The 15,989-nt window shown below is 42.2% G+C and overlaps 1 protein-coding gene across 4 annotated transcripts in view; it reads right to left on the minus strand.

Annotated features, from left to right (window-relative positions):
• Window positions 1–220: 220 nt before the first annotated feature.
• The window catches only part of BEGAIN (brain enriched guanylate kinase associated), a 154,108-nt gene continuing 138,339 nt past the window's right edge, over window positions 221–15,989 (minus strand). For 2 of the 4 annotated variants that reach the window (XM_056493976.1, XM_056493979.1), the window contains 3 exons: window positions 9,129–9,236; window positions 5,528–5,611; window positions 228–2,331 (listed from right to left, as the gene is read on the minus strand). In XM_056493976.1, the coding sequence (XP_056349951.1) occupies window positions 958–2,331; window positions 5,528–5,611; window positions 9,129–9,236 (1,566 nt within the window). In that variant the 3' untranslated portion in view covers window positions 228–957. Of the gene's footprint in view, window positions 2,332–5,527; window positions 5,612–9,128; window positions 9,237–15,989 lie in introns of all 4 variants that reach the window. The other 2 variants (XM_056493978.1, XM_056493977.1) reach the window with 2 other exon arrangements.

Below are 15,989 nucleotides of genomic sequence, written 5' to 3' on the forward strand. Positions count from 1 at the left end.
AACATTTTTTTTCCCTTGCTTACTTTCAACAGGCTGATGAGAAGTCATCCTCCCACACACAGAGGCCATGAGCTGTGAACCAGTTTTCTCTGGGGCTTACAGAGAAAGAGAAACTCTTTTAGAAAGCAATCTAGGAGCTTTAGTCATTAACTTTTGCTGGACCAATGCCCCTCAGAATAAACCCATGTTCTATTGAATGAAGGGAAAAACAACCCCAAAATATATCCACTGGTGTCTTTTATTAAGTTATGCAAAATACAGTATTAATTATGACACCGCATGCATTTTAGACAATATAAATGCAAGCCTACAGAAAATGTGACAAAGAAACCCTCAATTACTTTTGAGGTAGTATACAAGGAAAAATAGGAAAGCAGAAACACAGTGGATTAAAAGAACAAAATATTTGTATCACTTTGTGCATACATTAGTCACTCATAAATACATTTGTATGAAATAACTTAAGATACAATTCCATTCTTGTTAAAAAATATACTTCTTCAAATTCACCATTCTTGTTTGTTTTGATTTCACATGACATTTTATGGTATTTTATCAGGTGGGTTTATTTTTTTTTTTGTCACTGCCATCATGATTTTACCCTTTTCCTCCAAGAATTTAGGCACAGATGGCCTCATGCACAAAAATAAATAAGAAACCTGCTTGAAGGGAACAGAATTCTGCTCAAATAGCTTAGGATAGTCTAATAAATACATTTTTGTTTATAAAAATATTTCAGGTTTATAAAAGAGGGGAGGGGACCATCTCCCATGTGGAAAGGATGTCAAGTGAAAAGTGCTGTATAACATTTTCGAAGAGATTCCGTTTTAAACATATAGTACCATTATGAATATATATTTTATAATAATCCCGTTTCTTAGAACCTCATTGTTCTCTAGAAGTATCAAACGCTCTTCTGCTCCTTGTGTTTGCTGTCTTATTGCCGTTGGGGGGTGCCTAGTTCAGAAGGGTTCCGTAGAGCTGTGCTTTTGTGAGGCTGTCCTTCCTGCTCAGCCCCGTGCTGCCAGTCCGCTGGAACTGCGGCTGCTTGCCGTGGGCGGCCGGGTGGCTCCCCTGATCCATGGAAGACTGGTGGATTTCCGAGGCCTCCGCTGAGCTCTGATTGAGTGACTCAGCTGAGCTGTTGGGGCTCACGTCCACGTACTCTCTTTTCAACACCGGGCTGTTCTCCATGTTTTTGCTACTGCATAACTGGACAGTGATCCGTTCGTTTTTTTGGTCTCTCGATTCTTTTGTTTTGTAAGTGGGCAATTTGTCCTGTTTACAGCTTGGGCTGATGTCAATGTTCAGGCCACTGTCTGTTCTCAGGAAGCAGGAATCCACAAGCCTGCTTTGGCAGATGTCGTCTCCCTCTGAGCAGCTGTCTGCTTTGTAACTAGCATAGATGGGGCTGGTTCGACTGTCCCCCTTCTTGATGGGGCTGCTGTAGTACTGCTCTGAGAAACTGCAGGGGGACAGCCTGCCAGCGTTCCTGTAGGAGTAGGCTCCAATGTCCTCCACGCTCAGCTGCCTCCATCGCCCGGGCAAGTCTTCCTCCGAAAGGTGGGTGCTCCTGCACTCGTTCCTCACTTTCTGGTTTGCTAAAGCCTGCTGTGGTGCTATGGCTGAGAAGTGGAAAGGTTCGTTTGCATACGGGGGCAGAGACCTGGTGAAAGTGGGCGAGTTCTCGTTGTCGTCAGCGAGCTCCATGTGCTGGGCGGGCTTGGGCTTGGCAAACCTGGGGCTGCCCTGGGGCTCGTAACCCGCCGGTGACTTCCTCTCAAACAGCTCGTCCCGGTTGCTCATGTAGATGGCTTGCTGGGAGGCTGTCAGCGTGTTGGCCTGGGCGCTCTCCTTCTCCTCAGAGGTGACGCTGAAGCTGGAGTAGGAGCTGGAGGTGGGCAGGGAGGTGATGTACTCTGGGAAGGCCTCGTGGGAGAAGCTGGAGTGGAAGCCGTCCTCCTCCACAGTGCTGTCGGTGGAGTTCTGGGAGCGCAGGAAGCCCACGTCCTTCACCTGCGTGTCGGCGCTCGGCCGCCGCTCCCGCCGCCGCTCCTCGGGGCAGTACAGGGCCGTGTCGCTGCAGTAGATGTCCGACTTGTACTGGGGCCTTTGTCCCGCTTTTCCAGCAGAGTCCTGGAAGTTGAGGTCCCTGGTGGATGGGCTTGACAAGTGCGAGGACAAGCTGTTGGGGTCCGGCTTTTCCAGCACCTTGGCGATGACGCAGGTGGGAATGGTGTCAGCGTAAGAAGTGTGGCACAGGGGCACAGAAAGGCTGCACCCGTGCTTTTCCAGGTGGATGCTGACTCTTTCCTGGAAGTCAGTGGGCAACTGCAGCACAAAGAGATGGCAAGGAGAAAGGAGAAAAGGGTACAAGTCAATAGAGGTGTCAGAGAGTGCAGCTTGTGACATTACATAGCTCACCATGCCAGGTTCTTTGGCTAATGGGATGGCCACAGTCTTTGTGCATTTCTGGAAACAAATGTAATCAAATTACTTTTGTTTGTTTACTTAACATTTGTACATCTTCATCTGCTTTCCCTCATAGATAACACTGTGAAACTGAAGTTTCCTTCCAAATTAATTCAGGTTGGATAGGAATGATCATAGAATTGCTCAGGTCAGAAGAGGCCTCTCTGCTCATCAAGTCCAGCCATTAACCCAGCACTTCCAGATTTATAGTACTGATGTAAATAAAGTATGTACTAAACAACAATCTTAAAAAGGCAGGTAGGGAATTACAGCCTACAACAACACTTTCCAAACTGTGTGCTTGGGTGTGAGCTGCAGGTGGTGTGGGTGTGCAGAGGTCTCTGCAGGGGTGAGGAAGGAGGAAGAGATCAGTTCTATTCTGTTCTTCTTTTGCCTTTCTTCAAGCTCATCTTGCCTACAAACCCAAATTGGTTCCTGCCCTCCAGCATCACCTTTGATAAACAATGCTGTTTGAAGATGCAGAAAAGCTGACTGACACTTATAGAAATGGTGCTGGCTGTTGTGACAGGATTATTCCTGTGCTAGGAAGAAGCAGATCAAGCTGACTCCTTTGCCCCTTCAGTCAGACACTGCTTGTCAGATCAGCCATCCACATAAGCCTCAGCATGTCTGAACACACTGACAGAAATAAGAACTGAGACCAGCATTCACATTGTGATTCCTGTTACAGAATGAATCAATAAGTCTGTTATGTATCAGAAATCATATAGGTTTTTTTTAGAAAGTCAAAGATCAGGGCTGTGGATGGTGGTTTCACCTGGTATGCTGTCATGTGGACCAGAAGAGAGAGAGAGATGACATTCCTTGGTGAAGCCTACTCAGGTGAAGCCTACCAAGCACAGTTTCCTGTCAAATTTTATCTGCCTTGCTCACTTCAGATCTCTATCAATGATCAGACAGCAATATGAGAGAGGTTGTCTCTCAGTATTTCTTGCTGGAAATCAGAATTCATGTTTGGAATAAGATCAAGTTTGTGATTGTGATAGCTCCTTTGATATTCATGTTGATTTGTGCCACTTGGGAATTTATCCCTTCAGTGCTGGGCTGAACTCTGATTTACTCAGCACTTTCTTTTTATAACTAGAAGTCAAGTTCCTCTTTATAAAATAATCAGTGGTTAACCTTATGACCTTAGCAATCTCACTTTCTCCTTAAATTTGTTCCTCTAGAGGAAAGAACAATACAAACACCTGTAGTTGTTCCCCTCCCCTTTATTTTTGGCAAAGGAAATTTAAGATGCCTGCTCCTTGTCATGGCCTCACATATTGTAAGATATGGAGACTCACTTTTAGCTTCACTGGGAAGTTTTTAAAGCTGGTTTAATCCCCAAACCTCACTGTGTTCAAAACATGGCATGTATTAAAATGGCATTTTGTTATTTCTAGTAGGACGAGTGTATTTTCAACCAACAGACCTTCCAGGATATTTTGGATTAATCATTATGGTGCTAATTAACTCATATGTCTTGCATTGGAAATAAATTATATTGCCAGTCTGCTGGCAGACAGCAACATTAGTCATAGTAAGTACAGATGCAACAAAGATTGAATAAACAGGTTGTAAAATAGGCCTGGTGTAAATTGTCACAGAAATGAGGAAAAAAAATACAATTAATTTAATTTGAAAATGCTGTATGGGGCAGCTCTTATTTTAGTGTTGTGTAGCACCACTCTTTGATCTATTTTATGTAAGTTATTAAGATTATAGAATGTGTTAAAAATAACATTATTTTGTGGGCATTGCACTGGAAATGGGAATTACTAAAATGATACTGCTATCACATTGCTATATTGTACTACAGTTTAGGTTTCTGGATAACATACAATAGTTTATCAGGCAATATTTGCATTTGTAAGGAATTTATTGGCTGTGACAGCTCATTCACACTTGTTAAATTAATAAATGCTTGGACTTAGGGGTGGAAGCTGCCTATTTAACTGAGTCTGGGAATGGCAGTCTGGGAAATTCTGGGGAGATCTCACATTTGTGATAGTTCTCTGCAAATAAACAGTTAAATGCTTTTAAGGTCCTAATTAGAACAGGTAGAGTGCTTTCAAATGTGAGTAATGTCATGATAATTCCTCAATAAAATTTGCCAAGGGAAGTCAGTTAACAGGAAAAATAACAGGACCAAGATAATGGTTAATTTGGAATTTCTTTCTGTGTCCCATGAAATCATTGCCTGTTGGACAAAAGAATCTTGCTCCATCTTTATTAACCACGGTTGTTCAGTGGTCTGAAGCCATCTACTGACACTTGGAGATGGTTTGTACATTCCAAATTTAATTTTGCAATATTCCATGGCAGAATTGGACAAGAGAGGTCGTTTGGGGGGATGTTGGCCTGATGGGACTGGTGAAGGAAAGGCTATTCTCTGTAACCTTCACTGAAACAACATCTGTGAGGAAGGTCTATTGCTTTGTGCAGGGCCTGGATCCCTAAAGAGCTGTCTTGTTTACTAATATAATATTTACCTCCCCTTTAAGGAGCCTGTTTCTCAAGCCTCGTTTCCTTGGAAGCGAGGATTATTAATTAAAGTTTACACCTTGGAAATCAATCATTCAGTGCTCTGCTTTCTTTAGAGAAAGATATTTGTTCTGGCAGTCCATTTTAAAACTCGGGTTTGGAAACTAGCTGGGCTGGAAAATAGCTTCAGGAGGAAAATTGATTACATCAGGATCTCTGACGCCTGTAACTTGTCATTTCCCTGCTCTCACCCCACTGCTCCTGCATGGCATTTTGCATTCTGGAGCTCACAGCACTTCAGTGTTGCTAAAACCTTTGTTTTACAGGCAATCAGAGCAAGCCCATTTACTGATAGGAGAGGTCTGGGGAAAGAGATTCCCCTCAAGCTCCACCAAGGCTGGGATTTTGTCAGCACAAACCCAGCAGGTGCAGGAGGCTTCCCCTGGCTCAAAGGAGGGTGTGAGGAGGAACAAAAGCCTTGAGGGCAAACAAACCCTGAGCTGATACATGCAAAATAACCTGCTTTCCATACAATATTTATGCCACTGAACAAGTCTGGTCACATTACCTCTGAAAGTTTATGTGCCCTGTCGTAGTTCTTGCTGCACTGGAGAAGCTGAGCAGCCAAATTGCAGTCCTTCCTGTAGAGCTCCTGGAGAAAACAAAAAATAACCCCTTCAGTTTGCAAAGCACTTGTGGCTTTCAGCCTTTCTCCCATGCCATGATCAATCTTTTCAAAATGCACTTTGGGGAGATTTGGAGCATGCTTTAATTTCTAAACAAATTAAGATGCTTTGTTGTTTCTTGCACAATCCAGAGATATTTTCCCCTTCGCTCTGTGAGGGCTGATAAAATTAGTAAGAATAAACTTTTGAGACCTGTTACAACAGAATAGCAATCTGCATTTCAGAAGATGGATACTTACCATTAAGAACTAAATTTTATACTGTTACCATGCATGGTACTGTGAAGGCTAAAAAATCATGATCTTTTAAGCAAAAAAGAAAATTTTACTGGGTATTATCCAGACCAGCACTAAAACACTACTTTAAAAAGTGCTAAAATAATCTTATGAGACTGTGGGAGAAATTCTTTACAGAAATATACATTGTGTTGTTTTTTAAAAGGGAGACTCTTTTTCCTTTTGATATTGCTTGATGGTTCCTGGCTCCTTTAATATCTTGCAGAATGTAGCAATAGAAATATATTAAATCTCACTGCAAATATTTGATACTGCAGAACAGAATATTTTCACTGGGCAAGAAATTACCATGAGAATTCCACACAGGGAAGGGGAGAATTTAAGCAAGCTTCTTACACTATCTTTGTATTGAATGGCTCCCACAGCCTATTTAATGGGAAAATTCAGCACACAGATTTGCCCTTCACCAAAATTTAATTTAACACCCATGGCTGTGTAACTGTATCCTTCAACCAGTATCTCTGGCTCCCTGAAGGTAAGAGTTGTATTTTGTTTTCCCTTTTCCTTATCTAGTTGCATTAACACCAAGGTTGGCTTCATAAGTTGACTTTATAGGTGGGCACAGATGAAATGTACAAAGCATAAAAGTGCTTTGGGCACTGGGCTGTGCTAATCTGTAAGAATTAGTATGTGTTTATTGACAAAAGGTGTGGAATACTGATACAACTTGGATTTTCTCTGACATTAATGCTATAATTTTATTGCATGCCCATTTTTATGGCTCCAGTAATTCTCTTAAAAACTGATAAAGAAATTTTCTGTGAAAAAGATATTTCCTTAAAATACCATTTTAAAGTATTCTGTAATAAGAGATGCAGCAAGATGTTCTTGTGAGTCTTTGAGGGATGGTGAACATTAGTTCATAAATCTTCATATTCAAGAATCTTTAGACACTTTTCTTTTGCATTTTTTTCTCTGTCTTTGTGAGATTTTATACTTGCCTCTCTGCCTCTCTACTGGGGAGAAATTCATTTATGTGGGTCTTAAATTTTATATTAGGACACAGTATTTTGATTCCTGAAAAAGAGCCCAAGGATCCAACTTAGCAGTAAAATGTGTTGCATGTGATTTTGATAAGTTGCATGCATATTAAACCCAATAGCACAGACAGGTACCCCAAGTCCCATATGGCATTTCCAGGCACACAAAAATGATCTCCCCAGAGCCTAATCCTTTCTCCAAAGGCTGTGTGCCTCTCCTTCTGCACAGGGGTTGTCATGGAGAGTACAAAAAGCATTTCTGACACTTTATTTTTAGCAGCTTTAAAAATTACTACAGAAAAATTACATGTGAGCTACGTGTGCCACGTGTACTTTGTTCTCAGCCTGCTGGGCCAAGCCATGTGATTTTCTCTCCTTTAGTGTTTGCCTGAATGGGAACCAGCCAGATCTGTGGCAACTAGAACAATAACTGGCAATTAATGCCAGAAGAGTTTCCCACAGTTTAAAATATGTTTTTGTATTGAAAGTGTCATTTTCCATTTCTGTCAGAAGACAGAGGGAAAAATATAATTGAGGAAAGAAATATTGCTGAGACAAAAACATTCTCCCCATGTAGGATTTGTCAGTTTATCACTTCTGTACTTACTAAGTATAATATTAGTGGCTTGTTTCATGGTCCTTTATTTTAAAATTTGGAATATAACCTTTGATAACCTAATGATACTACACATAATCATAGATTATCCTGAGCCAGAAGGGACCCACAAGGATCATCAAGCCATCCCCAGGGGTCACACCATGTTCCAAGCATTGCACAAACACTTGAGCTCTGTCAGGTTTGGGGCTGACTGTCACTGCCCTGGGGAGCTGCTCCAGCCCAACCACCCTCTGGGAGAAGAACCTTTTCCTGATATCCAACCTAATTTAATGCAATTTTCTCAAGTCCTGCAAGGGCAGAATTTGTCTCTGAATCCACCTCAAGTCTGAAGAAGCAGTACTGTTATTTGAGGCATCTAGGCTAAATATGAATAAAGCTCTGAACACTAAGAACTCTTCAAATGTGGGTTCAAACCTGACTCCATTAAGTAGTATGAGTGCACACTTGAAGGGAAAGTTCTGCAATTTTTTCCCACCTCTGTTCTAACTCAGAAATAATTCCACTGATTTCAGCTGAATTATTCTGGAGGTTTATCTGTGCTTCCAAAACCTGGATGTAACCTAACCCACTACTTTTACCACATTCCATTACTCATAGCTGTTACAGTTATTAAGTAACTCTGCTTTCAACTCAACTTCTGTAAAAGTGAGGGGTCAGATTGGGACCTTTTTGTTTCAGTTGTAATGCTGTTAATTGCACAGGCAGGGTTTACATCAACAGGCATTTTAATGAGATCAAATGCTCCCAGCTATGATTAAGAGTTCATGTGGAATATGGGAAGATTGAACATAAGATGCTGGAAAATAAGTGCTAACAGAAGCATGTCTTCTGTAGATGAATTTTTTATTGAATGTGGAAGGAAAGGCACAATAATGAACTAAATGCCTACAATATTCCTCTCTTTGCTGTCCTTGTAGGTTTGTCTCAGGAAGGATTTAATGAGCTTGTTGCCAGCTGTAGTACCTATGCCATTTTTCAGCAGTGTTTAATGAGATGGAGGGTGACAATTGCCAGAGATGTTCCCTGTTTTGTCCCACACAGAGACAGGAACACTTTTACTCTGAACTGCTGGGAAAGCCTGGCTCCTGCTCCCTGCAGGAGTGACCAGGCTGCTCAGTCCTGCCTCTGCCAGCACAGCTGGCTGCTGCTGGGCTTTTTGGTGAGCAAAGACCCAAAGATCACAGAACTGCAGGAAATGTAGGGCTCTGCACCGTGCCTAAAATCCTTCTGATGAGTCCCCACTCCACACATGTGTCCCTGAAACAGCTCTGTCATTGTGCTTGCACCAGTTTGCTGTACTGATGGCAAAATCAATGAGGGAATATTGCCATTGCTTAGAATGTTTTTTTTCATCAGTTTCAAGCTAGACATAAGGAAAAAAATCAATGAAAAGTCTCATCATAACTTCATAGCATAAGGAGAGCTGGATTTACAAAATAATGGGAACAAGCAGACATAAATTTTAACTGTTGAGGTGACAATTTATGCAAACATAAAATATTATTTTATAATTTAATGGGAAGTGCAAGACCTAATTTGTTTCTGAATATAATCTCAAAATGAACACAGTTGCATAGTAAATACTTACATTGTCTTCTGACAACTTATCTATAGTCACCTTGGCTTCTATTAAGTGATTATTGAGTGCAATTATTTCATGGCTCAGAGCCCGTTTTTCCTCTTCATAATGTTGACCCTGTGTAGAAAATGGAGTAGTCAGTGTTTTTTTCTACTGTCAGAATATTTCAGATAAAGGCCGACAGGCTGATGTCATTCTCAAATCCAGAGAAAAGCACAACAGACCAACTTTTTTTTTTCTTTCTTCCCTCCCCCTCCCTTATTTTTTTTTCCATTATTTTGCTATTTGTACTTAGGAGGTGAGGTAAAGCCCTGTAGAAACATGGAGGTCAGACTGAGCTCACGTTAGGAACCTGCACACAAGGCTCCAGTTAGCCTTTTGCTAACAGTGCAAAAGCACAGTATGGAGCATCAGTCAATCCATCCCTTCTCAGTCACAGGACAGGGTGTCTAACATGGGAGGGACTGGAGCTGCTCTTTTACTGCAAACATGTTTCACTTATGCTATTATTTCCCATCCTCATGAGGAAGGAAGAACAATATTTAAAAAGAAAAGCAGTTGTGTTTGAGCCAATTTCATCTTGGCTGTTGACTGTTGTAGCTGATTTAAAAGCCCTGATTAAGGCTGTTCATTTCTCTAGGTGAATGTTTACCTGACTGCAGAGTTAACACTCATTAGCAGTACATAACCCACTGTGGCATATCAGGAAAACAGACTGATTCAAATTTCTTTCTGCCCACTAATTTAATCTTGTTACCAGTAGGATGTAACTCTTTATTATAAACTCAAAGAAATCAGTGGAAAGAATGAAATGCCACTGGTTCTTCCCACATTTTGTCTCATTTTGATACTCCATGTTTATTGTACAGCCTCTCATATAACACATCATTGTGTACCAGTCATCTATAACCCTGCCTCCAACCTTACACTGGTTTTAAAAGGTATGGTAAATTCTGAGTGCTCTGAGATCAAGGCATCTTCTGAGCACTCAGAGCTGCAACAAAGTTTGAAAATTATCTTGAGGGTCTTTTAAAAAAGGTGCATTGCTGCAAGAGCAGAAAACCCAAATATACCTCTGTTTTGCTTAGTGAACTCAATCCAGTGACAAATTTACAGTCTCAGTGATACTGAGATACTGACTGATACTGAGCAATAGGACAAGAAGCAACAGGTGGGAACTGGAACATGAGAAGTTCTCCTGAATACAAGGAAGGAATTCTGTACTGTGAGGGTGGCTAAGCAATGGATATTGAAAATCTCCCTGGACACAATTCTGAGTACTCTGCTCCAGAGTACCCTATTTAGATTGGACTAGCAGATCTAGTGCATCCACTTCACTTCTAGTGAACTGGTCCCTTCCAACCCCAACCATTCTGTAATTCTGTGAATGCCACTTCCCATTTTTAGTTGTGAAGGACTGAAATTTCCCAGATGTCACATTGCCAGGGTCACACAAAAATCTTCTATCGACACACGCTTGACATTGTCAGCTAATTGACAGCAATGGGAATTGTGTGTTTTGAAGTCCAAATGAGTATCAAGGTTAATTATCCAGCTGCAAAGCACCAGCCTGTATTAAAGGAGGGTGATTAAATTGGAAGTGGCAGCTCTCATCCTAAGCTGCTATTTAAAGAAAAACACCTTCTCAATAGGTCTGCTTTGAAAGTGTGCAGATATGATTGAAGTGCCTTTGTGGAGTTTGGACTGGCCTGTTTTAGTGCCAGTTTTCTGTGGATGTCTGTTCCCTGCTGCCAGCCCTCTGTCCTGGCAGCCCAGCTGTGTCTGGAGGCTGCTTCAGGCTTGACACCTCTCCCCTCCTTGTTCCCATTGCTCAGGCATTCCTGCCCAGGGACCACCTCACTGAAGGCAAGGTGCAGCTTTGAGAGCTTGCAAGGCTCCAACCTTGCTGATTTTAACCAGACACAGGGCTGTGTTTTTTAATTAGGCAGATCAACGTGGTTTTATATGAGACCCTTAACTCTCATTGATTTTATAGGGAACTAAACAACCAGCACTTTGCAAACCTCCTGGCCATCTGTGCACCTCTAAAAATCTGTCTCCTTTGAGGCTGTGACTGAAGATTACATTTTCAGAGGTATTTAGCTGTGTAATGAGGTAGACAAGTGACTACCTAAGTACCAGAAAAAAATATGTCCCCTTGATTTTCTAAGTAATTTCATGCTTTTGAAGGATCCAGGTCCACTGAGTGCAGACATAATCTTCCAAATAACCATTTGTGTGGAAGATTTTATCAGTCCTTGTATGACAAGTTGTCATGCCAGGACAGCTGATTTGTAGGACTCTGTTGCTCTAAATCTCTTTGATCTCAGTAACTATTGCTCTTGCCCAGCCAAATTGAACTTAACTCATTCTATTTTGCAGTTCAGGGGAGAATATCTGATTTACAAGAATCAAGGATAAATCCTTGAGAATATCAAGGATTTACAGTTTTCAGGAGAGAAACTAATAAAAGGCAGCAGACTCAGGTTCTGCTTCCCACTGCACTTGAGTAATGCTGAATCTGGCTGAATTATGATTTGATTTTATTTCACTTATGATAACATGGATGAATGGATGATGTTTTCCAGATTTTGTATCTGCTCAGGTGTGACTTTAAAGATATTCTATATCTGTTGAACTGTAAAACTTGCCTCAGCTCAAATTTATACTCTACAGGTCAGCAGGTGGATACCAAAGTAATAAACACCTCAGTAGTGCTGTGGAGAAGAGGGAATAAGAAGGAAAGGCCAATTCCAATCTTCTCCACCACTATTAGTTCACATTTTTCTCTTGAAATCAGTGTCCTTGACACGAGCAAAGAGTCTGTTTCAGTGTGGCAAAAGAAGGTGGGCAGGACCCTGAAATGCTTTGGCATATTGGCCACACACTGTGTGTCCATCTTTGGAAGCTCAGGGCTTCAGCCAGATGTTCTTGTGGTGCAATGGAGGCAACAAGAGGACAAAAGCTGAATCCTGACACCAGCTCTGTGAGAGCAGTGCAGCTGGGAGAGACAGTGGGGTGGTGTTGGATCAATCATTAGAAGGATTGCAGGTCACTGGGGGCTGCACCTTTGAGCACTCCAGTTGCAGCCAAGCAATCATATTTTCAGCATCAGATTGTCAGAGAGGCATGGAAGGAGGATGGGACTCATAATATCAATGCTATGATCATGAGTTACAAACATAAATGCTTGTTTTACTTGTAACCCTTTTGGCAGATCCCTCTATTTCTGGTAGCTTACAGAAGCTTGGTCCTCCTACTCTTCCACAAGGCTGGTGACCCCTCCTCCCTCCTTTTGGCACTGCTTTCTGCTCTGCAGGTGCTAATAGCCTTTCTCTCAAAGCTGGTACTGAATTAAATCAGTGGTGGCATTGAAATGCCAATAGCTTGCAGCTGGGCTGAGGGTTCCTGAAGTCCACTCCAAAATCCCAGAGCTACTGACTGCAGTGGCTGGTGGGTCCTTGTTCAGAAATCTTTGTTGAGTCAGCTCTGTGCATCTTCTGCCCCTCATCCCTTGACACAGAGCCAGCACATGAGAATGCAGCTCTGTAGTGTCTGACTAACATAAGAGAAGTGCAGTCATGTGCCCACATCTGAGTCAGACCAAATTTGTTCTGCTGGGTGACTCCAGCAGTCACAGCACCTAGGCTGAGGTGCAAGGCTGCACCTTGCACCTATCCTGGGTTTAGCATGACCCTCAGTGCTTCCTTATCAGATTCAGGACTGAATATCTGTTCTTCACAAAGGAACCAAATTTTATAATATAATATATAATCTCTGCCTGGAGCCTCGGAGCAAATTCATTACAATTTGTATCTATCAATGTATCTATGTTGTGAAAATATCCCTCATGTATTTATAGATCTGTAAAAAATAAGTTGATGCTTTCAAAAGTGTTTGTTGCCATCTAGTCCCTACATCTGAAATCTGTGATAAAAGTGGGGTGAAAAGAATTTTGGTAGGTTGATTCAGCATAAAATAATTAATAGATAAGTGTATTTTTAAAGGCTGCAAAAACTGGATGAAAAGATCTGCTTATCTTGCATATTAGTGGATCCATAAAGGTTCCTACTCTAGTCCTTCAGCAGAAGTGGGCAGGCTAAAAGCTCTCTCTCTCTCTCTGGTAATGTTTCAGTCTCCCTTCATTGCTTTCCAGCAGCTGGAGGGTGTCCTGCCATAAGGCAGTGTCAGCCCATTAGTCCAGGCTTGGCTGCTCCCTGTCATCCCTCTGTCCTGTGGGAGCTCTGATGAGTTGAGACCTTTGGCAAGCAGCCTCAGATCTGCAAATGGGAAGTGCTGGTCTTGGAAATGTCAGACTTTCCAAACATGGCAAAGCAAATCTTGATGTTCCTGTAAGGACAGGATTTCAGTGCTACAGTGACAATAATGTAATGGTAGTACTGACCAGCAAGGTATTAGTGACCAGCAGCACTCCTTTGGAAATACTCCTTAAAAAGTAATGTCCAAATGACAGACAGAAAGAGATGGAGAGACTTTCTCTGTTTAAAATACCACCAGAGTGATACTGGCATCCCATCCTGAATGGTTTAACAGAGGTTTACTACAATGTTTTTGGATGAGGAATACAGGCAGAATTTTGTTCCCTTTTTTCTCTACTACTCTACTTGTCCAGGAGGAACACAACACTCTGACAGGAGAAATTCCCCACCTTTGTGGACCAGTGTAACTCTGTTAACTCAGTGCTTGTCCTGGACCAGCAGTCCCAGTCTTCTCACTGCTTATGGCTTAAGGTATCAGCTAAGAATATGCAGGAGGTTTACTCTTCTGTGGATTGTAGTCAGCAAACAAGTACTGGCTATACAAGTGGGGATAGTTTTTAAAACAAAGTCTGTATGTTTTATGGTGATATTGAAATAATGAAGAACTAAACTGAGCAATTGGGGATGACAAACTGGGAGGAGTGCTGGTACAGCAGTGGGTGGTGCTGCCCCCAGGGACCTCACAGGCTGGAGAAATGGCCTGACAGGAATTCATGAACTCCAACAAGGAGAGGTGCAAAATCCTGCACCTGGAGAGGAACAAGCCCTTGTATGCTTGGGGCACCCAGCACACACTGCAGCATTTCAGAGAAGGGCTGGGAGGTGCTGGTGGAAAGCAGGGGGAGCACAAGCCACCAGCGTGTTGCCTTTCTGCAAAGAAAGCCAAAGGTAACCCTGGGCTGCCCTGGCAGTGCTGCCAGAAGCTGAGGGAGATGATTCTGCACTGCTGTGGCCACACTCAGAGTGCTGTGTGCACTTCCTCAGTAGAAGTGGATAAGGACATTCTGGAGAGAGTCTAGGAAATGGCCAGGAAGACAATTAAGGGATTGTAGCATCTCTGTTCTGAGCAAAGACTGAGAGAGCTGGGACTGTTTAGCCTGAGAAAACTCAGCTTGAGTGGAATCTCATCAAATATGGGTAAATAGCAAAGGGAGGTGCAAAGAGGACAGAGCCAGCTCTCTTCAGAGATGCCTGGTGGCAGGACAGGATGCAATGGGCACAGCACCTGTGGCACAGCACATGAAACTCAGGCAGTGCCTTCTGAACATAGAAAACTCTATGAGGGTGACTGAGCACTCAAAAAGGTTGCCCAGAGATATTGTGAAGTTTCCACTCCTGGAGATATAAAAAATCTGTCTGGACCTGGTCCTTGATGACCTGCTGTAGGTGTTGGAGCAGGGAGTTTGAAGCAGATGGTGCCCAGGTGTCCCTTCAAACCTCAACCATTCTGTCCTTCTGTGAGTTCTGTGATGTACAGCTGCCACATCTCACTGCTGTGATAGCTGGGGTGGTTATGATATTATACTTTAAATTATTGTTACTAGCAAATGCTGATATTTGCATATTATTGTTATGGAGAGATGATTTAATAAATAATTAATACATCTCTAGGTCCTAATAAAATTGAGAACAAGTATGCATGGACTATGGTACAAGTTCACTTATGTTTTTCCCTGGTATTCCATCAAGACTTCAAACAGACTTGGTGAATGTGAATACATGTCTTCTGGAGTCAGTGATGCAAGACCTAGTATTACTGATAATTACAGCAATCCTGGAGGACATCTATGTCCTGGAGTGTGTTATCTATTACAAGGAAAGGGCCCCCAGATGCCCTGTGCATTCTCAGTGATAGTTCACTTCAATGATGAGTGAGGATGAATTTGTTTTACAGCATTTGTCAGTACATATCTCATATTTTGGTGAGAAATTAATAAAAACAGCCATTCTTTGTGGAATGGAAGATTGGGAGATTATGCAATGGTCTCTCCCACCAGGTGTGGAAATTTTTCACAGTTGCAAGGTTACTAATGTGGATTATTTCAAGCTTAGGTGCACTCCTCCTCCCAGGCACTTGTGTCATGGTCTCAGCTGAGCAAGGCAATATTCAAACCAAGGGACCTCTCATCTTGTAAGCAGAGTCTTAAATAGAAACATATGTGGTGGTGGGCCTGGCTAGGCTGGGGTTACAGCCAACAGGGTAAAGAAAACAAGAATGGGAAATGTAGTGGAAATAAAACCTTTTTTCCTCCTGTAACTCTGAAAGTTAACAGCTGCTCTATTTACAAAATTTCCCTGCAGACCATATGCATAACTTCTTTTATCAGTTGGCTCATAAAGAAGCAAAGATGATTTAGATTTGCAGGGATTATTGGATATTCTCTGCAGTAATTCCTGATTTTCAGCATGTTAATTTCTGCTCTGCAGATCTTCATGTTTTTATGGCAGATGACGTGTTTGTGCCTCTTTATGGATGCTCTGTGTGAGTTTATCTGCCAGGGAAGAGCAGTGGATATCCCCTACTCACACTCATTGCACCCACGGGCAGAAACTGTAATAAAAAGAGTGAACTGACAGGATCAGAAGAGCA

This window comes from Oenanthe melanoleuca, chromosome 5 (assembly GCF_029582105.1).
Source record: "Oenanthe melanoleuca isolate GR-GAL-2019-014 chromosome 5, OMel1.0, whole genome shotgun sequence".
Classification (NCBI taxonomy): domain Eukaryota; kingdom Metazoa; phylum Chordata; class Aves; order Passeriformes; family Muscicapidae; genus Oenanthe; species Oenanthe melanoleuca.